At 46.4% G+C, this 25,151-nt stretch overlaps 5 protein-coding genes across 9 annotated transcripts in view; 2 read left to right on the top strand and 3 right to left on the bottom strand.

Moving 5' to 3' along the window:
• Window positions 1-22: 22 nt before the first annotated feature.
• On the bottom strand, window positions 23-3,743 carry Prp19 (pre-mRNA processing factor 19). The gene is made up of 3 exons (XM_017237085.3): window positions 3,593-3,743; window positions 2,177-3,530; window positions 23-317 (listed from the first exon to the last, which is right to left on the bottom strand). Exons 1-3 carry the CDS (start codon window positions 3,609-3,611, stop codon window positions 173-175), a joined length of 1,518 nt encoding a protein of 505 aa, XP_017092574.2. The 5' UTR covers window positions 3,612-3,743; the 3' UTR covers window positions 23-172.
• Window positions 314-2,163, top strand: LOC108122484 (trichohyalin). The gene is made up of 6 exons (XM_017237086.3): window positions 314-433; window positions 491-567; window positions 626-735; window positions 785-1,555; window positions 1,614-1,866; window positions 1,927-2,163. The coding sequence occupies exons 1-6, from the start codon at window positions 394-396 to the stop codon at window positions 2,122-2,124; spliced, it is 1,449 nt and encodes a 482-aa protein (XP_017092575.2). The 5' UTR covers window positions 314-393; the 3' UTR covers window positions 2,125-2,163.
• Window positions 3,744-3,797: 54 nt separating the features above from the next.
• On the top strand, window positions 3,798-5,286 carry rswl (tRNA methyltransferase roswell). The gene has a single exon (XM_017237087.3). It carries the CDS (start codon window positions 3,903-3,905, stop codon window positions 5,244-5,246), a length of 1,344 nt encoding a protein of 447 aa, XP_017092576.2. The 5' UTR covers window positions 3,798-3,902; the 3' UTR covers window positions 5,247-5,286.
• Window positions 5,243-7,507, bottom strand: Dnaaf3 (Dynein axonemal assembly factor 3). Its single transcript, XM_017237084.3, has one exon. The coding sequence runs from the start codon at window positions 7,409-7,411 to the stop codon at window positions 5,291-5,293; it is 2,121 nt and encodes a 706-aa protein (XP_017092573.2). The 5' UTR covers window positions 7,412-7,507; the 3' UTR covers window positions 5,243-5,290.
• A 2,297-nt stretch (window positions 7,508-9,804) lies between these two features.
• Window positions 9,805-25,151, bottom strand: part of LOC108122468 (protein qui-1) — a 32,479-nt gene continuing 17,132 nt past the window's right edge. The window contains exons 8-20 of one of the 5 annotated variants that reach the window (XR_011442351.1): window positions 22,723-23,638; window positions 22,223-22,668; window positions 20,415-20,862; window positions 20,159-20,288; window positions 19,776-19,887; window positions 17,987-18,169; window positions 15,991-16,086; window positions 14,844-15,927; window positions 14,548-14,790; window positions 14,174-14,490; window positions 13,757-13,835; window positions 11,221-11,887; window positions 9,805-10,869 (exon numbers count right to left, since the gene is read on the bottom strand). Coding sequence is in view for 3 of the 5 variants with exons in the window: in XM_017237064.3 (XP_017092553.2) it covers window positions 13,032-13,835; window positions 14,174-14,490; window positions 14,548-14,790; window positions 14,844-15,927; window positions 15,991-16,086; window positions 17,987-18,169; window positions 19,776-19,887; window positions 20,159-20,288; window positions 20,415-20,862; window positions 22,223-22,668; window positions 22,723-23,638 (4,779 nt within the window). In the remaining 2 variants the exon portion in view is untranslated. Of the gene's footprint in view, window positions 10,870-11,220; window positions 11,888-12,612; window positions 13,836-14,173; window positions 14,491-14,547; window positions 14,791-14,843; window positions 15,928-15,990; window positions 16,087-17,986; window positions 18,170-19,775; window positions 19,888-20,158; window positions 20,289-20,414; window positions 20,863-22,222; window positions 22,669-22,722; window positions 23,639-25,151 lie in introns of those variants that run through there. The other 4 variants (XM_017237065.3, XM_017237067.3, XM_017237064.3 and 1 more) reach the window with 4 other exon arrangements.

Below are 25,151 nucleotides of genomic sequence, written 5' to 3'. Positions count from 1 at the left end.
AAATTTAAACAAAATCGACGCCTTGAGTTACATATTTTATTAGCCTTTCGGATTGAGGGGGGGTCAGGTTTATTTCTCTGCCAGATTTGTTCCATAAGATACACAAAGTTTAGGAGAAAATGGGATACAAAGTTTTATGTCTTATAAACTATATTTGTGGACTCTGAATTGCTTATTCGATGGCGTACAGTTTCAAGGTGCGGTCCATGCTGGTGGAGGCGAGATACTGGGCATGCTTTCCAAATCGTACGCCCGTTGCCAGGGCTGTGTGGTCGTTGAAGACCTTCAGGTCCTGCCACTGCTTGCATTGGTAAACCCTGCATATAAGAATTAAAAATAATATTAGTATCTTGGCAACCGAATAAACAAAATCAGTATAGGAATCCTTGCAAGATGAAGAAGTTTAGGAGAAAGGTTTATCGTGAATATGAAAGTAATTAAAGAAATTTAAACAAAGGATAGGATTGAGATAACCCCTTAAACTTTATAGATTTTGTGCGACCCAAGACTCATGTGGAACCGGAGCCACCTAAGCCCATCAATTTATCAATTGAGGATTTCAATGCGGTAGGAAGTGGGTACTGTTTTAAAACTTTTAATGAAAACAACCTAATCCTTCATGTAGCGCGGTGAAATCGCCAATCCTCGTGCTCCCTGCGTGGTGACCACCATCGATCCCGATTACATTAAAGATGCCAGCCTCCAGAGATTGGCCAGAAAGTTTCGCATGAAAACGTAAGTCCCAGGAAATATTCAAAGAATCTCTAAAACAATTTCCTTTCAGGGACATCCTTCTACTCCGAGATATCACTCGCAACCGCTTCATGTACTATGCCACCCAGGAACTATTCCTGGATAGAAAACGGGAAAAGGAACAGCAGGACCAGCTGTACGAGAAGGCGGAGGAGTTTCATAAGTTTGCCGAGGATTCATTAAAGAAAATGGAGGCGGAGGAGTTCAAGAAAATGCTAGAGGCCCAGGAGAAGCTTAAGAAACTCAAGGAGAGCAAGCTGGCCGAAGAGCTGAACGAGGTGAAGCTGGAGCACCAGAGAGTCCTCATGGAGGTGCAGGAAGTCTACGGCCGTTTCCAGTACTTGCTCAAGTTGATCAGCTATTTTGACGACACGGTGGAGGAGGATCAATCGGATGGGAGCGAAGGAGCCGACCATCTGGTTATGCCAAAGGAAATAGTGGCCATGGAAATTACAGAACGTAACCCAGCGGGGTTGGAGCAGGTGCGTCAAGTGCAGGAATACATGGAGAAGGTGGTGCGGCCCTATCTGGCCAAACGAAATCATCTGAACGCCGACATCTGGATACGGGGCTATGAGCGGAACCGCCTAAAGGTTTCCAACTACAACCGACGCTTCACCCAGCTGGCGATCCTGAACCACATTGTGGATATACTTCACAATAAGACCCAAAAAACCTACGACAGGCAGGTGACAGCGAATGTGTTCCTCAAGGACCCAGAGTTCCTGCGACGTCGTGTGGCTGCCCTACAAGATCGGGCCAAGGGATTACTGGATGATTACGAAAATAAATACTGCAAAGAGTGAGTTAGAAAGTCTGTTCTAAAATGCTTATATATATCCTTTCTCTGTCCTTGTCAGCAAACTAAACATCAAGCTGAATAGCATTGTTCCGGTGATCCTCAAGCACATTCAAAACAAAGTCCATCCCGAGCAGAAGAAGGAGGAATCGGAACCAGCTCCCAAACCACCAAAACAGCCCGCCAAGAAGTCCTCGAAGCAATGGCGCACCCTAGAAGATGTCCAGGGTACACCGCCTCCGCCAAAATGTGCCTACGAAGATGAACAGGACACTACCCTAGCCAAAGTGGAGAAAATTCAAGCTAACGTTCTGGTAAGCATGAAACTTACGAAGGTCTAGGTTAGACTTTAATAGTGACATTGTCTGGCGCAGGATCTCCTGGCAAAGCTGGACCACGTCGAACCCAACGAACTGCGTAGAGTTGAGGCACAGGTGCGCCGCCGAATGGCAGCGGATAAGGAAATGTCACGCCGTGCACTGGTGAAGCAAAACCGTCTGAACAACTGGATGGAGCACTTCAAGAAGCACCATCGATTGCAGGTGGAACAGCGACGTAAACACAAGGTTTAAGCCAACTCTATAGAAATATTTCAAAATTAATAAAAATGGAAACGACTCTCACCTGACATCGGTGCCAGCAATCGCCAAATAGGTGCCGCTCTGATCAAAGCACAGATCCTTGACTTCGTAGCCATCGTCCAATTGGATTGTCTTGAAGTTCTTCAGCTTCCGCAGATCCCACAGCTTCACACAAGCATCATCCGCAGCAGTGGCCAGATAGTAACCGTTTTCTGAGAAGGAGATGGCCGAAATGGGACCAGTATGGCCGGGGAAGTTGGCCACGTTGCTTTGTTCCTTCAGATCCCAGATTTTGACCTGAGAATCCACGGTGCCGGTGCCAAAAATCAAACCATCGGGATGGAACTGAGCTGTCGTTAAGCCGACCTCGGCTGAATCGATTACTTTGGTGAGCAGGCGACCTGTACGGATGTCAGAGAAAGCCCAGTGTTTGTCCGAAGAGGTGGACAGCAAGTAGTCCCCAGTGGGATGCAGTGACAGGCCGGTTACGGGACCTTCGTGGCATCGCAAAAGCAGTTGCGTCTGCGAGGTGGGCACGTGCCAGATCCGAATGTTCATGTCGGGCGATCCAGTGATGACGGTGTCCTCGTTGGGATGGTAGATGACTTTGGTGATCTTCTTGGTGTGTCCCTTAAGGATGGCCACAACCTGCTCCGTGTCCTTGTTGAATACAGTGGCGTTCTTGTCGTTTCCGCCAGTCAGAATCTTGCTGTGATCCGCACTATTAATGTCCAGAGCCAGGATACCGGGAACCGACGCCGAGTGCAGACCGGGATGGGAGGCCGTTGTGAGGAAGCTCTTAACCTGGTCCGGCGTCACTAGATCCTCAGGAACAGTACGTCCCCGTTTCTTTCTCTCTTGCGTCAGCACCGTAGCCTTGTCCTGCAGCTTTTGTATCACCTCGGCGCTCATTCCTGCCTGCTCCATGGGATGGGCAGCAGTACCGCCAGCCTCTGTGGCCAATGCCGGCTGTGGAATTGCCGTCGGAGCACTTACAATGCCGGCCTGAGGCTTCAGCGTGGCCAGGGCCTCGCGAGCAGCGGCCACCTCCTTGTTCAGACGCGCAATTACTCGACAGGCGGCATCGTGTTGGTACAGGGCGTGCGACAGCTCCTGTCGCGTCGTCTGCAGCTGCTGGCGTTGTGTGAACGAGTGGATCATCAGCGCATCCCACTCGTCCTGCATTGTTTTCAGAGTTGCCGGTATACTGGTGGCGCTTGGCGGCTTCGGCTTGACCACCGCCGGTGTCTTGATCTCAATCAGCTCCTCCGGCTTCAGCTCTTTGCCGCTAATGGGGTCGCAACCATTCTCAAGCAGATACTTTTCGATCACTCTCTTTTCAAAGACGGCTCCCGAGTACGGAGACACCACGGGCGTCTCTGGGACTTCGTTTGTCACTGGAGGAGTGGAATGAACGGTTCGTTAGGACAAATCAATGAAAAGAAACAACACTACTTACGTGCGCAGACCAAAGCCATAACTGTATGTGTTTCTGTCGGTTGGCGCGTATTTTAGTTAGTAATATAAATGTTTTACACGTTTTTCCCGAACCAAGCGCAAAATTGTCGGCAAACGTCTTCTTCTTCTGTGCAACTCACAGCGATGCCACCCACCAAAAATACTGCCACGGTTTTGGTATTTTTTGTTTGGTATTTCTTGGTCTGGCAACTTTTTAAAAATGGAATGACAACCCTATCACGTTGGGCTCTGTTATTTAATTTACAATTTTAGCTTAAGAACTCGATATCTCCTATTGGAAGCTTTCTGAAATGCTGAAAAGCCTTGTAGGACGGCGGCTGGCTAGCCAGTTGCTAAAAGGATGTGTCGCACCAGCGCGACATTCATCGGAATCCGCTGGCAGGTTCAATCCTTTTGCCGGTCCGGAGGAGACTCCCAAGAAGTTTGCCAATCCATTTGCCCAACCGACAACTGAGACGTTTACTGAACCGGTGGCGACCGAGTCCAAGGAGGATCGGGAGAAGCGACTGAAGGTGCTCCAGCTGGAAGCTGACATAGCCCATCAGGAGGGCCGACGAGTGCCGGCACTGGAATTTTTTCAGGACCACCACTGGGAGCACGTGCTGACACTGCCCTCCAAGTCGGCGAGGATCAAGTATTTCGCCTTCCTCTGGCAGATTGAAATGAAGAAGCAGTCGGAGAAGCGAAGAAAGGAAATTCGGGCGGAGGAAACTGAAAAGAGAGTAGCCGAGATGAAGAAGGAACGCGAGGAGAACACGCACATCATCTACGGACTCGGGCATACCTCCATGTTCCTGCGCATCTACGACACAACAATCAATCACTGGCAGAATAATCGCCTCACCAGGGCCATGCAGTTTGCACCCAAGATGGTCCTAGACTGTTCCTACGACGAGCACATGAACAACCGGGAAGCCTCCTATGCGGCCAAGCAACTGATGTATTGCTTCGCTGAAAACCGACAGAATGACGAACCATTTGACCTGCATTACTGCAATGCCCACATGGAGGGCAGGTGTATGCAGAATCTCAATCGCTTCATACCCACCATGCTGAATCCAGAGTTTCCGATAAACATTCACCAACAGTGCTTCACAGAGCTATTTCCAAAAAAGAACTTGGTCTACCTAACGCCCCACTGCCGCGAGGATCTGGTTACCTATAACCCCGATGACATCTACATAGTAGGAGCCATGGTGGACACGATGAACAACGAACCTCTGTCACTGGCCAAGGCCAAGAGGATGGGACTGCGCATGGCACGATTGCCCCTGGACCGTTACCTGCAGTGGGGATCGGGTTCCGGGAAGTCACTCACTCTCAATCAGATGATCAATATTATGCTGGACCTGAAGAAAACCAATGACTGGAACAAGGCCCTCAAGCATGTGCCTCGCCGCAAAGTGGTGGAATGGGAAGAGCAGAAGCGAAATGAAAAGGATCGCTGGGCTTTGGGTACGCGGGCTAGGAAGCTGAATGTCCGAATCGATCATCTACTGGACTACGAGGAGGACCGTCGGAAGGTATCCTCATTTGGCACACCAAAGAAGGTGCGACAACGCACCGAGGGAATGGAGTTTAAACTGGACACCTGGGCCACGGGGAAACAAAAAAAAACCCAAAGACAAAATTAACGTTACCTGTTGTATTCAATAAAGTGAAAATTATTAATTATATTTTATTGACAGCATGATTCATTCTCCAGTCGGAGAAATTCCTCGAGATCAGGATCTGAGGAAAGAACCTCGAGATCAGGATTTGAGGATGGAACCTTAAGATCGTCTGAAGAAACTGCATCAGTATTTTGGACTCCATTAGATACACCGGTCTTAGTATTATCTATAGTATCCTCCGTCTTGACTGGGTTTTCCGATTCGTTCTTAAACTCCTCGCCCTTTGGTACTTCTGGAACCACAACTTGTGGATCTTCCCGTGGAACACTTTTTGGAAGAGGTCTTGCTAGCTCTTTGATTCTTTTTGTAACTGACCTCCATCTTTCATCATCAAAAAAAAATTTTTTCTTAAAAGGAAGCTCTTCTGAAACAGGATTTGTGGCATCTTTAGTTCCTTCCTCATCTTTCTGGGCATAGTTTTCCAAATTATCCTTTCTTTTTTCTTCAATAGCATCCTGAGTAGAATTTTCTATTGCTATAATTTTTCTATCAGTAGCGATCTTGTCCTCCTTAGGGTTTGGATTCGGTGAGGTCTCTTCTTTCTCATTGATTTGCATCGTTGGTTTGGTGTCATCCTTTGGCAAAGGTTCATCAACTGCCTCAATTTCATTCTCTACTTCTGATATTTTCAAATCCCAATTTTCACCAACCCCATTAGCCTCTTCAGAGTCCTCCTCCTTCTCCTCCTCCTCTTCCTCATCTGCCTCATTTCCGTCATCGAAACGATTCTTCTTGAATTTGAGTATCATGTTTTTGCTATTTATGGCATTATAGTTGAGGACCGGCTTAAGTCCTCCCTCTTTCATAAACTTCTTTGCCTTGGACTCGAATTCCTTGACGACGTCCTTGCGGTTAACGGTCATTTGCATAGTTTCGTGGATAAACAGACCCTGCGGTTTCAAAATATGTAAGAATGAGGGATTTTTCAAGAAGACATTGTAGTTATAAGCCACGAAGACAACATCGAACATGCTGTTCCAATACTCGACGCCTGATTGCATCTGGGGAATTACCAGCGACGACAAGTAGTGAACAGTGACTCCCGGTACCTTGATCCAGGGACGTTGGTAGCTTGTTACACTGCTGATGTCCTCTTCCTCGTGGCTCAATAGCGGGGACATCAGTAGTTGAACGGATCCGTAGCGACGGGATCGGGTGGCATCGTGCTCGTATGGCTCCTGGGTTTGCAGTTCGTGGAAGAACTCTAGAAGATTTCGCTCGGTTATATCGGTGGCTCGGTAATCGTTTTCGCCATGCGCAGAGTTATGCATCCGCTCTTCGGCACTACGCAATCCGAAGCCACAAAAGGGACCAGTCTGCATTTCTCCGACGTAGCCGCGATGCATGAAGGTAGTCCCATCCCGCACCAATCCGGCACAGAAGGTTTTGTTCGGCTTGCAGTGCTCGTACTCCGGAAAGACAAAGGCCACGCCGGACTCCCGCCAGTACCGATACTCCTGTGAGCAAATCTGCTGGCCACCGCGATTCTTGAGGGTCATATTCAAATCCCAATCGAACACCCCGTTTCGATGGTCATATCGAGTACCCATAAGAGCTCTTCCGCGCTGTTCCCAGTACTCTGTTATTTTGTAGACATGCTGGGGCTGTGGTTGCCAGAAAGTGAAGGCCATCTCAAGGCCATCCCGCTCCCTGTACTTTAAGTGCTGGATATTTAGCATGGGCGCCAGGCTCTGTAGTTGCTCCTCGTTGGTGACCATTTTCAGGAGAGTACGCCCTTTGGAGGCCATGTAGTGATAGGTGCTCGGACGCACCATTGTATTCCCATAGAGATCCATGTACAGATGGGCTTTGCTTACGAGATTGAAGGAGGCGGGATCCTCCAGAGCCACAGCCAAGAGCAGCATGTGACGGGCTTCTATTTCGGGGCTTCCCTCCACGATATATATGTGGATATCGGGCTTAACCCGATGTGTATAGCGTTTGGCCAGAGTCCGGATCACATGACGAGCATCCGCTTCGCCCAGGAGTAGGATGTTCAGTTTAGCCGGGGACGTGGGACCATCTCCGCCAGCGTTGCTCCCCTCCTTGCCTGTGTCATCATTGATCCTGAACGCCTTCAGGTACTCGTCGTACAAGTCCAAAGCTGAGCTGAGACCCCAAAACATTTTCTAAGCTGATAATAAATATATGTGCTATGTATCCACTGGCAGATTCGTTTAAACTAAATATATTTTTCTCCCTTTTAGCTAGAGAAGTTTTGTCGGTTTTTATTTGATTGAAGTCAGTTGCCAGGACTACTTGTTGTCTTCGTCGACGTTGTCCTGGCAACGTCTTGCTCGCCCTGCTCATTTGCTTGCATCCGTTGCGGGGATTAGGGAACTGTGGCAGCCATAACGGAAATTGCTTTTCGATATCAGTGGCCTGCAACGGGCGCTGGACAAATGTCTCATCCTGCTCTGGTGTTTGCAACTATCCTGCCCTGCCGGCAGGAGGCAGCTAGCTAGCAGTCTGGGGAGGCTGGGCGCGCTCTGGATAATGCATAATTCAGAGTTGGATGTTTGCTTTCAGCTGATTGGCAGCGCAAGGAGTGACTCTATCGGGGATTGCTCTTGGGTTCATAATTGTAAAATTTTAAAAAAAGGAAAGTGAATGGGTCATGGGAGACTAAAGAACGCTTCTTTCTGAAGGAGTGGTTATACATTATGAGATAAATTGAATTTTTATTTAAAGTTTCCCCTAAAATCAAATAAAAAACAGCTTTTGCTAATTTCCTTCTTATTTTTTTTCAAACTTTCCTGCCAAGATAAGAGATAATACTTGTAGTTTTTGGAGTGATTTTTTTTTTATTGGTCGCTTGCGGCAAAATTGTTGGGAGGGAATGAATTATTTCAGAGCCCGCGGCAAATAGCTCACTTAATCCAAACAAGAGACTTTGCCTGTGCAGTGCTATGTAGTTTTTATATTCAGTGCTCAGTTTTGTGTCTTTTTTTCTTCGTCTTGGCAAGTTTGGCTTGACAATGCCAGAAAGTTCCTAATACATGGTTAAGTCCTTGCCATAAAGTTTCCAGCCAGTTCGGGATGCCTTTCAAATGCTTCTCAGTTTCTTTCGTTATACGCTGCGTATGCGTGATTTCATGATGATAGCCAGGCAACTGGCAACGAGACCAACAGAAGCATTTTTGGAACCTGTTCGGATGTGCCTAAGTGATGGCTTAAGCGGCATACACTGAGAGAAGTTATAAGACTTAAGTTTTAAATAAAAATTTATGATAAATATGGCTCATGATTATAAACTAAAAAGGTATAAAGTGGAATCTTTATAAAGAAAATTAATATAAGCATCTCTTAGATCTTTTTTTCTTGTGCCTAAGCATATCAGTACATGGGGACTGCACATTAGAAGCATTTTGGGCTTTGTGTTCGGCTGCAATTATGCCAACTCCGGGGCAGGAAAAATCCATTCAGACGAGAAAGTATGATGAGGAGGCATTTCCCGGGGCCTTCGTCCTCGTCAGCGTTGGCATTTTTCAGAATTTTCTTCCTTTTTTTCGGCATTAGGTTTCTGGCCTCAGGCCTGCCTGCCATTAAAGTTCTTCCACAAAAAAGCTTCACAAAAAAAAAAAAGAAAAATCTTTCAAAGCTGATTCTATGGTCTAAGTGGAGCATCCACTTGATTTGTCTGCGGTTCACTGGATTCAATTCATCAGTGGTCCCTCCAGCCTTCCCACGGCTTCCGTCTTTTTGCCCTTTGGCCCCGGCCGCTTTTCCCCAATTCCTGTTTTCGGGGCCGGGAACAAAAGTAATTAGATAGCCTGGCAGAAAAGGGTTGACCCAGGCTCAGTATTTTTTCTCATCAGCAAGCCTGTGTAGTAGCTCATTAAACTGCTGCAGTCGTAAGCGAGTGAATCACAATCGATCAACGGCTGAGATGTGTGGGTAACCTTCCTTATTGTGGAACTGTGTCAGTGGTTACGGACCTGACCCACACATCTACTAGCCCACTAGCTATATGTTATATGTATATGGTGTGCTAGCAACCGCCCACTCTTATCGGGAGCATTCATTGTCAATGCTTTCCGCAAACTTTTCTCATTAGACAGTGCAAACAAAATGGCTGCGTCTGCGGTTTAGCCAACCACCAGCCCAGACCACCTCAAACCCACCCAGAAGCCACCCACTTATCCATCCGACCTACTCCTCGTGGCATCCACACTGCGGATGCCTCATGCTGATGTGGACGCTTTTGGCTTTTGTTTGACATTGGCTTGGCAAATGGTGTCATAATGGCCACAGAACTGCAAACAAACAATGCCAGTCGACAGCGGGACAGATGGGCCGAATAATGAAGAGTGGAAGCGTCGAAATCCTTGCATAATGAATCCAGGACAAAACTGAATTAATTGTTGCCGCCGCCAACTCGATGCATGTGTCTCCGGTCGAACCTTGACACTTTTGCCATTAATTAAGATTTTTCTAAGAAGGAATAGGAGCTTCTCTACAAAGTTTTATACCTAAAATGAAACCCCTTGATGGCCTTTAGAAAAACTCATTTAGTGGGTTTTGCTGTTTCTGCAATAAAGTTGAATTTAATTTCGTTTTAATAGACATAGACAGGGTGTACATTTATCTGTTTATGCATTAAGTAACCATATCCGTAACCGGTTATCCTTCTTCGTATCTGTCTCTCTTGCTATCCATTCGTGCCGTGGCCTTATCCTGGTTTCCAGATGCATAGTTCCTCGGGAGATGCTCGTGGTTTTCAGCTACAGTGGTGGCGACTACACTACACTACATAGACATTAATTGCTTAGTTTAACAAAGTTTCACTTGTGGCATGCATTTGAAATATCCAGTGTAGAAATATCATTTTTTTTTTGGTTTTTGGTAATTATTTTTGTTTGTTTTTCGTTCCAGGCAAGAACCTCTGATTGTCAGAAAGTTATTGAAATTACATCCGAGGGAAGTGCAAGCCCGCGTTTATCCGAAAAAGTGCTTCCAGAAATGAGGTCCGGGTTATTATAATACTAATTCTACAGCGCAAGTGGATGGGACTTAGAAAGGATCTTAATATATACACATTTTCTTAATTATAGATTTTAGTTTTATGTTTTATCTTTGTGTCTGTTGTGCTAGTGTTAGTTTTGTTTGTTGTTTTAAGCATAGTTACGCTTTTAGCCCCTCAGAGAGTTGTGTATTTGCATTTCTCATTTCGAACTGATTCTAAATTTGCATTTTTGTGTCAATACAATCAACATTTAATACACAAAACACTCTACAACAATAAAATTTCTAAATTGGCTCTCTTAACTCCTATAATTCCTACAAAGTCTGAGACGGTGGTTTATCATATTAAACTAAGTTATGGTTGTTTTTTTTTTTGGTTTCTAGAGGGAGATTGGGGTATCAGTGGGTGTCGGGTTTCTAAACTACACATAGAAATGGGCGAGATTACCCAGCAGCCAAGCTCGATATGGGTATATTTTGTTGGGGAAATGGGTTTAATTGTTGCTACGCCTTACTGCCCATTTATTGCTTGCCATTTTGGATAGATACTCCATTTAATTGCTAGATTGCCTCACGGCTTATCCTTTGTGGTATCCTCCTCCTCCTGAAGCGAAATGATCTGCATAAATCGACACAAAAAGTCCGGAATTTCGTTTAAAATACTGATGCCATACTGATGCATTTTCAACTACAGATTTAGAGTCTCAGAGTGTCAATAAATGTAGATAGATTTGGTGTGTGTTGTATATTGATTTGTGTGTCTAGTGACATGCCACATGACACCGAATAACTAAACTATATTATACGTGGCTGGCATCTACATTCCGCATCTAGTTCTCTAAGAGAAATTGCCAAAATAAATGGTATGTAGCTTGCAGCCTGCGGCCAAATAAAGATGCTTAAGCACTAACTGGCTCTAATGGTTTTGGCTAAAAGGATACAAAGTTCTCATACCTGATTAGTTACTTACTTGGCTGCATCCGTTTGGGGTTTGTGCACTTCTGGGCTCTGGTGGTTGAGGGTGTTGGGTGGTTCTCTCTCTCTGTGTTATTTATTTGATTATAAACATATATATATGTCGGTTTTATAACTACTTTAAGTTTCATGTAGAATTTTCAAAAGTGTGTGTGTTTTGTTTTTTTCAGCATTTGCACTTGAGGTATGCCTGTATACATATTCGAAAGGTATATATGTGATTTTCTCTATTTATTAGCCCTAACTGATTAAATCGTAGCCTATAAGGTCTTAGCCCCACTGAAAGAAATCGTCGAATTCGTCTAGAAACGATACACAAAAATCATATTCATATTCATGTTTTCATAGTTGGCCAGATTGGGAGTAAGTCAATTTAGGGGTGCCGTACTGTGGTGATTACATATATAATATAATTGGAGAGTGCTCTTTTTGAGGGAATACTGTGCTCCAAGACAGGAGATGTAATCTATTAACATGCCAATCGTTTGGGGAAATCTATCTAAAAGTATTTGTTCGGTTATTCTTTGTGATTATTTGTTAATATTTATTCATGTTGCTGTTGCCGCTGTTGCTGCTGTTGCAGTTGCAGTTGCAGGATGCAGTTGCACTGGTTTATGGGAGCAAGGAGCTGCGGGAACTGGTTTTCGAACTGTGGGCGGTGGCTGTTGCTTGGTTGTAGTACATAGTAGTAGTGGTTGGTGGTGGTAGTTGGTAATTCGGATAATTGGAATGGAAAATGGGAACTTCATTTTCATTTCAAAATTTCAAAATTTGCAGCAGAATCGGGGCCAAAAACAGCATGGCTTTTGCCAATTCGACAACAACTTCAAAAACGGAAAGAATTTTAAATTTTTTACAAAAAGGATATATACACATCGAGATCGAGAGAGAGAGAGAGTTAAAAGAGGAATATATATATAAAGACTTTATAAGAAAACGAAAGCAGATAACACTTTACAGTTTAGGATTATATGGTACACAGGCTCAAGTTGATTTAAGCCCTTTATCCTTTTTGTGTAGTCCTGTGAGAGCAAAGCATGCCTGAACTTAGAATAGAGCTTGGAGAACGAGCTGCTTACCTCACTGGACTGGCATTCTGTATACTGACTCCTGACTCCTGACCCCTGACCTCGCGCCCCTGGAGATGCTCACTGGCAGCCAATTGATTGCTTTTAATTCGCTCAATTCATTACCGAGCTGGACGGGACTTTTGTTTGCTTATCGAGTTAATCGCGCTGCAAATTTATTGATTGCAATTTTGCCATTGCACTGGCCAATTGCGAAATGAACGGGATGAGCACTTTATTTTCATAATGCGCCCATTGGCGCGAAATCCATTAAAATGGAAACCAACTGATGATGGCTCTTCAGGATTCCCAACAGAATTGGCAAAGAGAAATGTAATTAAAAAACAACAAAGCCTTCAAAAATTCCATTATACATTGCAATATTTTGCTCCTCATTTGAGAATTTTTGTATCACATTCTTTGGTTTTTGGGCGGAATGATTTTCTGTCAGTGCACTTACCTGTTTTTGGCTTCTCACGGGCCATTTGACCAAAAATAATTGGCTATAAAATTCAACAAGCAAGTCAAATAAAACGAAACTTTTTGGTAATTTATTAAATAAATATTTTAAAGTTCACTAAAATGGCAAACAACTACGGAGCACGGCCATAACTACGGAAAAGCAGTGGTGTGCCAGAGAGTGGAAAACAAAAGTGGTTTGGTGGTGCAGGGTGAAGGTAACCACACGGGTGGTTGTGTGGCTGTCATTGGTCCTTCGAGTCAGGGAGGTGGTTTCCTGTCATTGGGCCACACAGTCATTGCAATTGGCCGCGGCGGCATCGGGGTGTTGGCTGTTATTCGAGTGGGAATTGGACTCGGACTGGGAGGGGGATTTGCGGCGCAGGAGACGCCACCGTCGCTGCCAAAAGCTCTTGGAGAAGGCACTGCCCTTTTTGGCCAGACTCTGCTCTCCGCCGGCCACCTCGATGTGGCCGAAGGAGGCGCGACTCGACTGCGGGTGCAGGACGAGATCCGTGCGCAGCTGGCGGACATTGCGGCTATCATAGTTCTCCACCAGGATGATGGGCGTGGGCCGGATACGACTCCGGGGATCGGGTGGATGAAGCCGGATGTGCGGCTCCAGGGACTGGCAGTTTCGCTGACGGCGCCACAAGTGCGACTTTAAACTGGGCCAGTGGAGCAGCTGGCGCAGTGAGATCCGCTGCGGAGACTCCGGACTGGGAATGCCCACCAGCAGATCCCTCACCAGATCCGGCGGCGACACCCTATCCGTACACTGGTCAATGGTATGTCCGTGGTCGGTACTGGTACCTGAGTTCTGGTCCTCGTTCGGGTCCCGGTGGGAGTGTTGGGGGGAGTTCTGTGGTGGTGTGCTCACATAGAACTTGGCGCGGGTGGTGCGCGACACCCGCAGACTGTTCGTCTTCCATGCATCGTGCAGGGATCGGATTCCGGGCAAGCGTGCAAGGAGGTGGATATGGTCGTAGGAGGCGGACAACATACCTGCTCGCTCGTCCTGGTACTCGTCGTCGTCCGAGGACTCGAGTCGGTCCTCCACCAGCGAGGTTTGCCGCGAAAGACCCTTTACGGTGTCAGGGTTCAGATTTCAAATTGCACATTGCACAGGTGGCATGTTGCATATTGCACGTTGCAAATTGGTGTATAAGCAAACAGAGACGAAGCGAAAATGAAAAGAAAGAAGACGGTAATGAAACGAAAATAAAACGAAATGGTGAGCGCATCTACTACGAATTTCAAATCATTACGTCACTAGTGGCAACGAACACGAAAGCGAACTTCATCTAAGGTCCTTTCTCCATATCCTTTATCTCTCTCGACTCCTTGTTAGAGAGAGAGATAGGCAGAGAGAGCAAGAGAGAGAGCGGGAGAAGTGGATACGGAGAAGGTCCTGACACTTACCGCATTGTGACGTCTCCGGGGCGGAGATCTCTTGTTCCAGAGCGCCTCCAGCTGGTCAAAGTGCTGCGACTGGGCCAGCGCCGCCTGCTCCGGGCCCAGATTGGCCTGCGAGGCTCCCGTCTTGGTCTCGGCTATCTTCGAGATCTCCTCCATGCTGGCCGAAACACTGAATCGCCGCTTCAGCCGCTCATCCACCTGGGCCATCATCACCGAGGAGGTTAGGTGGCCGTACTTCTTCTGCCAGGTGTACGTGTCCAAAGAGACCTCCTTCTTCAGGAGCCTCTTCATTTGCCGCTTGGGACCCTGAGGTCGCAGATCTGTAAGATATATTCGTAATATAGAGAAAGGTTAATCCGATTTCCTTTGAAACCTACCCTCTATATCCTTGCTGGGACCCGAGTATGTTGGCAGCTTAACGTACTGCGCCGGAGTGTTGTGCAAACAGATCACGGGAAGATTGTAGCTGTCCACCAGCTGGACCAGGACCCGGGATACTTCCAGGCTGATGTCGAAGTGGGTGAAGGGCACATGCATCTGCAGGGAGGTCAGGGCCAGGCCCCGCTTTGTTTCCCAAACTATCAGGGTCTTGTCGTCGCTGCCAGAAACGGCCGTGGATCCTTTAAATTAGAAAACTAAACAAGGGACCTACTTTGTGATAGATGGAGCTTACCATCCGCCGAGACCTTGACTCCAATAACCGGTCCCAAATGCCCGGCCAGGGTGTGAACCTCTTCGCCGGTTAGCAGATCCCAGAGAATGAGATTCGTGTCCTTCGAGCCAGACAGGACCTGAGTTTTGTTAGACACCGAGACGGCCACGCAGGTCACTGCATCGCTGTGGCCCACCAGTACCTGGCTGAGCTTGCCGCCCGTTGCCTGCCACACTTTCAGGGACATATCCCTAGATCCCGTGATGATGTGGGCACTATCCGCACTGATCTCGAAGCAGGTGATCTCGTCCGAATGCGAGACGGAGTACTTCTCGTCCTCCTGGGTCAGAGACCAGATCTTGAGAGTGTTGTCCCCGTTGGTGGAGGCGGCGAAGCGCATGTTGTTAGTGACGGCCAGGTTTTTGTAGGGACCCTGGATGGTCTGCAGCAGGTTTCCGGAATGGGCCATCCACACCAGCAGCAGGGAGTCGCGATCCGTGGAGATCACACGCAGGGAGTCCATCAGGACCACTACCTTGACCACCGGGGCAACGTGTCCTTTGAACGTATTGCTGATCTCGCCCAAGGCCATGTTCCAGATGAGCACCAGTCGATCCTCGGAGCCGGTGGCCAGGAACTCCCCATTGGGGGCGAACTTCAGGCAGGACACGCCGGCCGTGTGGCCTTCCAGGGTGCACTGGTACTCTGGTGTATTGATTCTCATCAAGTGGACACTCCGGCCGGAGGCGATGGCCATTTGCTGGGAGTCCCGCGACAAGTCAAAGCAGGTGATGGGCGGCAGGGTCGTCGAGGGAGACCTCTGAGCCTGGGCGTGCCTCTTCAAGCTGCGCTTCCGCTTCGGATGCCGCGAGTAGGGATTCAAGTAGAGCTCCTCGTTGCGGAACGAGTAAAAGGTAATCTTGTTGCCACCCACCGTGACCAGGAAGTCATCGTTGTCCATGGCATGGACGGCGGTCACCGGTCCGGGATTAGGCGGCATGGATCGCACCAATTTCCCGGAGTGCATGTCGTAGATAAGTGCCCGGGTATCCTCGCAGCCCACCACACACCGCTGGCTGTCCTTGCCAATCGAAATGGTTCGAATCTATGGAAACACAATAATCTTAAAGTTCATGGATTTCGCTGAAAGGGTTCCCTCTCGAGTCACCTTTGACTTGTGTCCTTTCAGGGTGTGCAGCTCCTTGCCGGTTGCCAGTGTGCGAACATAAAGGGCATTATCCTCGCACAAGGCCAAAAGGAAGACCTGCAAGGGAAATTAATATATTTTTTAATGGGTTTAAGGATTTTGTTAACTTTCTAATCCCTGATAATGACCAAATATCCCGGCATTGGAAACAATTTCCTGACCAAAACCGAATCGTAATATTATTAAATTGCATTCCACCACTGCCATTTCAATCCGAAAGGTCAACGCCCACGGGAAGAGGGCACTTTGGGGCGTGGCTGGGACTGGGCCAAGGATGCAGGCCAAAGTGTAAGAAAGTTGATTTCCTTTTGCCATTCTCGCCTGGGCTAAGAGTCCTGCCCAAGGGGCTGCTACTCGGCCCGGGCCGAAGTGTTTCCTATATGTATTCATGGCTGTGTGAAATTACATTTCAATTTGTGGAAGGGAAATTTGTTGTTGGCGGCATCTCGGAATTGTCTCCGCCGCAACGACGATGTCCTTGTTATCGCGAACCAATTTTTCCGCCAGCTTATAGGCAATTTTTCTTCAATTTTCGCCAGCACTTTTGTTTAATGTGTGAAATTGTATTTTATTATTTTCGGTTGCGGCACATCGGGAGGACACATCAGGAGAGTTGCCGATGTGAAGGAGTCCTCGAAGGACAACGGTAACTGAATGCCTTGTCTGGTCTAGCTTTTCAGTTTCTGTTTGAAATGAGAGACTTGGGGAACACTTGGAGAAAAATGTGGGAGCTTTACCTTTAAAATATTTATAAAATTTCTATAAATAGGGTACTTCTTTTTAATGTTGGGAGTAGGAGTATATATAAAGCTTTAGGAATTTTTTTGTAGGTATTCCTAGAAGTGTACTGAATGGCATGTGTTAGGCGAGGAGTGCTCCTTGAGCCTGGAGCCTGGCCGTCGGCTCCAGTGGCAGCTGCCATGGCACACCTTGAATTACAGTGGGCTCTTCCTGATGTCTGTCTATTGCGGATTTGCCAAAGCGAGCCGGATAGATGAGGAGCCAGGACTTAAGGAGCACGAGACGAGTGGAAGCACGCATCAATTGCCAGAGTCCTCCGATGAGACTCGCTCATCTGGGATGGGTGAGGAGGGGATACAAAACACTGTTGCCATTGACAAAGGACGACAACAATAATAGGGCGACGGGAGATGGGAGTTGGATGGCTGGGAGCTGGTGGGTCCCGGGATGTCGCTATCTTCATATTATTTTGCGTGCCAAATTGCTGCTAAGTATGCAATACTTATTGATAGAGGCAGGCACGGATCCTTACACACACACACACAGTAGGATACTAGCACACACTCATGGCATGTAATAGCTTCTGGTTTTTTGTCAAGCTGATTGACAACAAAGGATTTGGCGCGTAATGCCCGTCCCCAAGCTCGGAATCACTTATTAGAATTTCGTCCTGGTGCGTCCTGGATTTTCATATCGCCAAGCGCATCTATTGTGCGTTTGTTTTGGCTTTAAAAACTGTTCCACTTCAAGTCGGAATCTTTCACTTTCCGGCCCCTTTTTTTTGCAGAACTGTCTGTGTTCATGTTCCCTTAAATTGCGCTTTTCGTTATTGGTTTACTTGGCATGCTTCACTCAAGTGGAATATCCTTAAAGCATTTCCCTCCATCTTCATCCCATTTGCTTTCTTTTTTATTTCTTATATTTTTCCTATTTATGTGGTGGTGTGTGTGAGTGTGTGTTTGGCGCAGGAATTTTCTTTAAAGCTTTTTAGCCGAGCACGATGAGCTTGGGGAAATCCCCTAAAGGACTCAACTTTTGTCTTTGAGAGAAGTTTGTTTCGTTTGAAAAGCCAGACACACACAAACGCGGACAGCAAGTGTGTGAGATGCACTTGCCACATCCTACATTTTTCTTAAAAATTTAATCCCTTTTTTCCGATGAATAATATAAAAACCTTTAAAATTATAAAGCTCTCTGCAAGGGTACAAAAACTCACCGAATTCCAGGAAATGTCAATGCGAAGCACAGGACTCGACATATGCATGGTGTTCAGAAGGCTAAAGTTCTCCAGGTTCCAGACACAAATGCTCCTGTCGTGACTGCCCGAGATGAGGACATCACAGGCTCCGGCCACCAGGATGCCAGTCACAGGACCACGATGGTACGTTATGCGATGTCTCTGCAAACACACAAAAATATTTGTTATAATTTATTGGCTTTGTTGGGGAAAGCAACATTAGATGGCCAGGTGTTTCTATTATCAACAATACCAATCGAAGGTACATTAAATATTAATCATTTGGAATGGAAAGGGAATGAAAAGGACATTACATAGCTTTAGTTCCAACCGGATGGCGTGACACATGTGCCTTGGCCGTCAATTTTGTTCTCGTCTGGCCTTTTGTTTGTCTCCCGCACCGTGCCACATTCTGTATGCATTAAGTTAATTACCACCTAGCATGCAAAGTTGCCGCCAAAAGCCATGCCGCCATGCTGCCATGCCGAGAAATGCCAAAACTTTGATAAATTGCCGCACGGACTTTAAAAAAAAAACAGCGACGACATGAAAGGAAGTGCCGGCATGACGCGGCGTATACGTAATATTGTAATTAATTCAATAACAGCTCGTAATTGCAGGTGTGTGATGGGGCCAGGGCGAGATGGAAACTGTGCCACATCCAGGCCGAAAGTGTCAGTGTGTGTATGTTGCAAGTAATGTCTTGATTCGCGGAAGTTTCTACTGCTACCCAGTTTTTATTTTATGTTTTTTGGGGGGCGTGCCGCAGCCAAGTCAGCGAAATTGACTTTAAAATATGCCCGAGGGCAACCAAGTGGCAATAAATCTAATTTCTATATGTGTGTCAGCAGGATGAAGATGGCGATGATGGGGACAAGAACCAGGACACGGTATATAAACTCACAGTATAAGCAAAATTTTAGTTATTTATGAAGAGTATGCTTCTATTATTTATAGACTCTTTAAAGTCTTCTAGGATTATTTGGCTCTATTTTAATAAATTAGACAAAAATTGCCAACTCTTTAGTGCTATTATTGTGACCTCTATAGTATTTAATATGCAAACATTTCACATTGTGGGTAATCACAGTTTAATGTGTGCGTCTCTGAAATATCAACTTAGTGTGACTTGTAACGGAGGACGGAAGCTAAAAAGTAGGACAGGGTTCCGGCAGGGACCTCGACATCCTCCAGCCACGCTTCATTTGCCATCCATGAGACGCGAAAACAGCCGCGAAATGTGTGCGCCCTCTTGTCCCACCATCCTGGCCCAAAAACCCATCCTGCCCCACAAACCCTCAACCTCTCAACCCCCCCCTTATGCTCTTATGCTAAAAGCCATGTTCAACAAGCAAGGCACACATGTCGGCCAGATGGCAGAAACCCGCAGAACCCCGACCATCCACCATCTACCACTCACCACCTAAACCATACCCGCGATGACCTTGCCTCCTGTTTGATGAAAGTATTTGGCCGGGCAGCCTGGCTGGGTGGGTGGGTTGTCTGATAGGTTGGATGGATGGTAAATATTCGGGTTATTCGGGCTCTGAGAAATTATGCAAATGCATTTTGGTCTGTTTGATCTGGTTTTGTGGCGGGGCTTTGCAATTAGCTTCCTCAAATGCATTTTTCATTCCCCAAACGGAGCATGGAAACTCTCTCCCTCAACGCCATCAAAATTTCCATAGAAAAATGGATTAAATGAAAAGGTACTTGTTGAAGTATTTGTGGGAAGTATTACCGACTTTAATGGATTCTTAAATCTTACCAATTTTCCGCTGGCCAGGTCTGTGATGGCAATTGTTGCATCCTCGCTGCTGCTTATGATGAGTGTGTTATTGACGCCAGCTGCCACGCCTGTAATGGGAGCTGTGTGGGCGCTGAAATGGAGCAAGGAGTCGAGAAGGATGTTTAGATAAATTGTGCCAGCAGAGATTTACAAATTACGCTCAAGGCGGAGAGCGTTGAAAAAATAGGAATAATGAAGAGATGGGAGTACCAGACACAGCAAAAAAAAGGACATAATTACTATTTTATTATCCTTTCGTACAATAAAAAAAAACTCCTACGAATTAATGGCCTTAATGGTTGAAAATCATGAACTCATAGCTTAAAAATGTAACTACATATGTTTTCGCCAAGTGTACTCACTTAATGTGACCCAGACGCTCGCGGAGTGAGACGTGCCACACGAGTACGCTGTTATCCTCGGAGCCGGTCAGCAACAACTCCTGCTCCGGCTGCGGCGCCACCAGCAGGCACGTGACTGCCGCAGTGTGTCCTTTACCGCAAATGGAAATGTTCCAAAAGCGCAAGAGAGAAAGTGAGATGGTAACAAAGCACGATTAGCTGACTTAATGGCAGGACATTACACCACACCACCCAGTCGCCCAGTCCCCGAACTTACCCTTGAATGTGTGCTCCAGCGAATTGCTCATAATGTGCCACTGTTGCACGTCGCCGGAGTTGGTGGCCAGGATGAGATGCTGTTTCGAGGGGGCCAGGCAAACGGCCCGAATGACGCCCGTGCCGGTGACGGTCATGGTGCGGATCTGCGAGGGCAGCGGCACGGGCAGCCAGCCGGTGAGGGGCACCAGTAACGGAACCGCATACCCGTCGCACCAGGCGGTGGCCGAGCGGACCGTCATGCTCAGCAGGGAGTTGTCGTCGTCGTCGTGTTCGCCGATCGGACGCAGCCAGGATATCAGCTGGGAGCCCAGTTGCATGGGATCTCGGGTAAGGACATCACTGGACTTTCTAATCGTGTAGTAGATCAGCTCGATGTCCCTGTCCAGGATATAGCAGCGAACGTGCTCGATTAAGCAGCGCAAGTAGCTAATGGATACTGTTTGTACCTGGAAATTGGGAAAAGGTCATGATCTGGAGCTCTTATAATCAGGACTAGAAATGTCCTTGAACAATGAACCCCCTCAGAGAAGCTAATTAAATCTTGACACAAATACCGAAATGTATATATTAGCAATTGATTAAAAGGCTGCCTTCGAATCTAATGTTTATTTTGGGACTGTAAGTGACAACAAAGCCAAGTTAATTAAATTAAACGTCAGACTTTAAGTCTGCTTATCAGGATGGCAGGGTGTCAGGCTTTCCTCCTCCAAGATAAGAAAACAATCCTATTATTGGAGACTGCATCTTGGAAGCTTAAGTTTAATGGAAAGAGTTTAAAGCCAAATCGATTTTATGTTCTTATAACTGGATTGAACTGGGGTGTGTTAATTAGAATCCAAATTATTCATGTTTATATTATGTTTGTTGACCAAACTTTCCACCCAAAGCGCCGCAGTCCTGTTGCGGCCATGAGGAATGCAAATATTGGCAGTAAAAAATTCATCAGAAAACTCATTTCGCTGAGGAATAAAACGGCAACAGTATTTTGTGCAATGTAGCAGCAACAACAAAAACCGTTAATTCGATTGGCTCACACACTCTTGCATATAGTAGAGGCACACACATACAAGCATAAAACATCCTCGGAGAGTCACAAAAATTTAATTGCATACTTTCCAGAGCCAAATAATGAGTTTTCCCGACTGCACGAATGAGCGAATGAAACGGAATGAAATGAAATTAAATGAGCAAGATGGGGAGAGGGATAGGGAGGAGGAAGGCGTGGCATTGCAGGATGAGGTCCTGACTACAAAAGCGTTGCATCGCTCGTAACAATTAGACGAGGAAATGGATAGAATCGACAGCTGCCCGTTGCTTTGCTTGAATTTTTTGCATTTTCAAATACACGATATACTGGCTCTAATTTGATTATCACATTATACGTTCATGAACCTGCAATGAAGCTCGATTTCAAATTAAATATCTGTTCAAATAGAGCCAGTTTTTGGCCAAACAATGGCTTGTAGACTGCAGGCTTATAGGTTTTTCAATTTTAATGTTTATGCTAGAAATATTTACGATAAACAAACACCAGTATCCCCTACACAAGCCATAACAAATAATGAAATTATAATTTAGTTCCCTGGCGAACCAAACAAAATCTACCATTTTCATATTTTTGGCACGACTGCCAACGGAAAGCAGTTGTCAGTTTGATTTCCAAATTAGCCAGGCAATTAAGAGCGGCTCATGGCCAAAACTGATTGCATTTCCAGCTCGAAAATGAATTTAGCCATCACTCTATGCCTGCCTCTGACTCTGAAACTAATTGGGAAATGGGTGAAGCCTTTGAGCCGGAAAACTTACCGCCGCCAGCAGGAAGTCAAAATTGCAGACAGCGATCTGCTTGAACCGGGTGGTGTCATCGGATCTCATCAGGTGATGCCAGCTCTCCTCCACATGCCGCATGCTATAGCTCACGTCCGCGGCAATGGGATTGTAGAACGTGGAAGTGTCGTCATTGTGGTGCGTGGATGAGGACTTGCGACCTGTGGATGTCGCCGATACGGCCGACAGGGAGTCCTTCTCCCACATGCTGATCACCGACTTGGTCTCGCTGCACTTCGACTCGTTCTCCAGGGTGCTTTCGTCCTCGTCCTGCGGGAAAAACAAGTTGGCCAGCTCGCTATGCAAGCTCCGCGTCCTCTGGGTGTCCATGTAGCGCCGCTTGGCTACCGTGGCACAGTAGTTGTGGCGCCACTGAATCAGCACCTTGCCCGACATGATCTTGTCGTGCAGCAGGAGTAATACATCTAAAAACAATACACTCAAAATAAAACTTACTTAGGACTTCTCCACCCACTTACCCATTTCGCGATGGATTTTCTTAAAAGTGGCAAAGCTGAAGTGCCCTGCCTTGGTTTCGATGAGCGTCTCCGGGTCGTCGGTGGGCATGAGCAGCTCCAGGAGCTCGGTCTCGGTAAGACCATACTCGGAGCAGGTGATGTACGCCGCCAGACTGCCCACGGCTTGGCGTCCGTAGTGCCGCTCCAGGTGGTCGAATTGCTGCTCCACGTACAGGCTGAAGCTCACCTCCCCGGGAATGCATTGGGGCGGAATCTTGAGGCGGCTGGAGAAGTCTCCTCGATTGATGTCGAACTGGTATTCCCCGGACTTGAAGCGGTCCCGCTGCATGGGCGTGAACTTGAGCTGCTCGACGGGCGTGGTGGAGCTGCAGATGATCTGGACGTTCCAGGGCAGGGACGTGGGCAGCCAGGACAGAGCTGTCACAATGTCGCAGTCCAGCGGGTTGAGCAGATGCAGGTCGTCGATGAAAAGGAAGAGCACGTCGTTGCCCATGTCCTCGATGCGCCGCAAGAGGTTCTGGAACCAGGTGTTGATGTACAACGGATCGAAAGAGGCATCCTTGGGCAGGTAGCCCTCCGGGATGTTGAAAATGATGGAGATCTGCTGACAGACCACTCGTAGCAGTTCCAGATTATAGGCGGATCTCGGCGAGGCCTTCGCGAATCGTATCATCCGATGGACGCGTGTGGATGCCCCGAACCAGCTGCTAACCTGGCCGTACAGCTGGCTGATAATGGCACTCTTGCCACTGCCGTCTGATCCACAGACGAAGTACGGGGCATGGCGGCTACCGTTCCGGAAGTTGGCCATAAGATTCTGTCGGAGTTGCTGTGGCACTCGCGACTCCAGCAAGGCGGCGTTTTCCGTGTGCTCCCGCAGGATGCGCAGGTGAGTAGCATGCTCGTGAAAGATTTCCTGAAATGGAAAAAAATATAGGTAGATTTTAGATATATTCGATGGCAGAGCTATGGCCAAAAAAACCACAATTTTGTAAGGGTACCCCTAGGAAAAATTCGAAAAATTCAAAAACTTTATTTGGGCAATGTTTTGAATGAGGAAAGTCGCTTCTGTGTTCGCTGATTTCAAAATGGTACTTTGTTTCCCGATCGGATACAAATTGACAAGGCTATGGGCATCAGAAGGGGCAAAAGTGGGGATATTGAAAAAATCCAAAATTTTATGAGGGTACCCCTAGGAAAAATTCGAAAAATTCAAAAACTTTATTTGGGCAATGTTTTGAATGAGGAAAGTCGCTTCTGTGTTCGCTGATTTCAAAATGGTACTTTGTTTCCCGATCGGATACAAATTGACAAGGCTATGGGCATCAGAAGGGGCAAAAGTGGGGATATTGAAAAAATCCAAAATTTTATGAGGGTACCCCTAGGAAAAATTCGAAAAATTCAAAAACTACATTTCGGTGATGTTTTGAATAAGGAAAGTCGCTTCTATGTTCGCTGATTTCAAAATGGTACTTTGTTTCCCGATCGGATACAAATTGACAAGGCTATGGGCATCAGAAGGGGCAAAAGTGGGGATATTGAAAAAATCCAAAATTTTATGAGGGTACCCCTAGGAAAAATTCGAAAAATTCAAAAACTTTATTTGGGCAATGTTTTGAATGAGGAAAGTCGCTTCTGTGTTCGCTGATTTCAAAATGGTACTTTGTTTCCCGATCGGATACAAATTGACAAGGCTATGGGCATCAGAAGGGGCAAAAGTGGGGATATTGAAAAAATCCAAAATTTTATGAGGGTACCCCTAGGAAAAATTCGAAAAATTTCAAAACTATATTTGGGCAATGTTTTGAATGAGGAAAGTCGCTTCTGTGTTCGCTGATTTCAAAATGGTACTTTGTTTCCCGATCGGATACAAATTGACAGAGCTATGGCCAAGGGGCAAAAGTGGGGATATTGAAAAAATCCAAAATTTTATGAGGGTACCCCTAGGAAAAATTCGAAAAATTCAAAAACTATATTTGGGCAATGTTTTGAATGAGGAAAGTCGCTTCTGTGTTCGCTGATTTCAAAATGGTACTTTGTTTCCCGATCGGATACAAATTGACAGAGCTATGGCCAAGGGGCAAAAGTGGGGATATTGAAAAAATCCAAAATTTTATGAGGGTACCCCTAGGAAAAATTCGAAAAATTCAAAAACTATATTTGGGCAATGTTTTGAATGAGGAAAGTCGCTTCTGTGTTCGCTGATTTCAAAATGGTACTTTGTTTCCCGATCGGATACAAATTGACAAGGCTATGGGCATCAGAAGGGGCAAAAGTGGGGATATTGAAAAAATCCAAAATTTTATGAGGGTACCCCTAGGAAAAAATCGAAAAATTCAAAAACTATATTTGGGCAATGTTTTGAATGAGGAAAGTCGCTTCTATGTTCACTGATTTCAAAATGGTACTTTATTTCCCGATCGGATACA

This window comes from Drosophila bipectinata, chromosome 2R (genome assembly GCF_030179905.1).
Source record: "Drosophila bipectinata strain 14024-0381.07 chromosome 2R, DbipHiC1v2, whole genome shotgun sequence".
NCBI lineage: Eukaryota > Metazoa > Arthropoda > Insecta > Diptera > Drosophilidae > Drosophila > Drosophila bipectinata.
The sequence above is the reverse complement of the archived record's forward strand: the minus strand, read 5'-3'. Positions and strand labels throughout refer to the sequence as shown.

Bases quoted from the DNA above. Each gene is read 5' to 3' on its own strand.
- rswl (XM_017237087.3), top strand. From the start codon at position 3,903: ATGCTGAAAAGCCTTGTAGGACGGCGGCTGGCTAGCCAGTTGCTAAAA.
- LOC108122484 (XM_017237086.3), top strand. From the start codon at position 394: ATGAAGAAGTTTAGGAGAAAGGTTTATCGTGAATATGAAA. The intron at 1,556-1,613 runs GTGAGTTAGAAA...TGTCCTTGTCAG, and splicing joins GAAAATAAATACTGCAAAGA to CAAACTAAACATCAAGCTGA. The intron at 1,867-1,926 runs GTAAGCATGAAA...TGTCTGGCGCAG, and splicing joins AAATTCAAGCTAACGTTCTG to GATCTCCTGGCAAAGCTGGA.
- Prp19 (XM_017237085.3), bottom strand. The intron at 318-2,176 runs GTGAGAGTCGTT...TCTTATATGCAG, and splicing joins ATTGCTGGCACCGATGTCAG to GGTTTACCAATGCAAGCAGT.
- Dnaaf3 (XM_017237084.3), bottom strand. From the start codon at position 7,411: ATGTTTTGGGGTCTCAGCTCAGCTTTGGACTTGTACGACGAGTACCTG.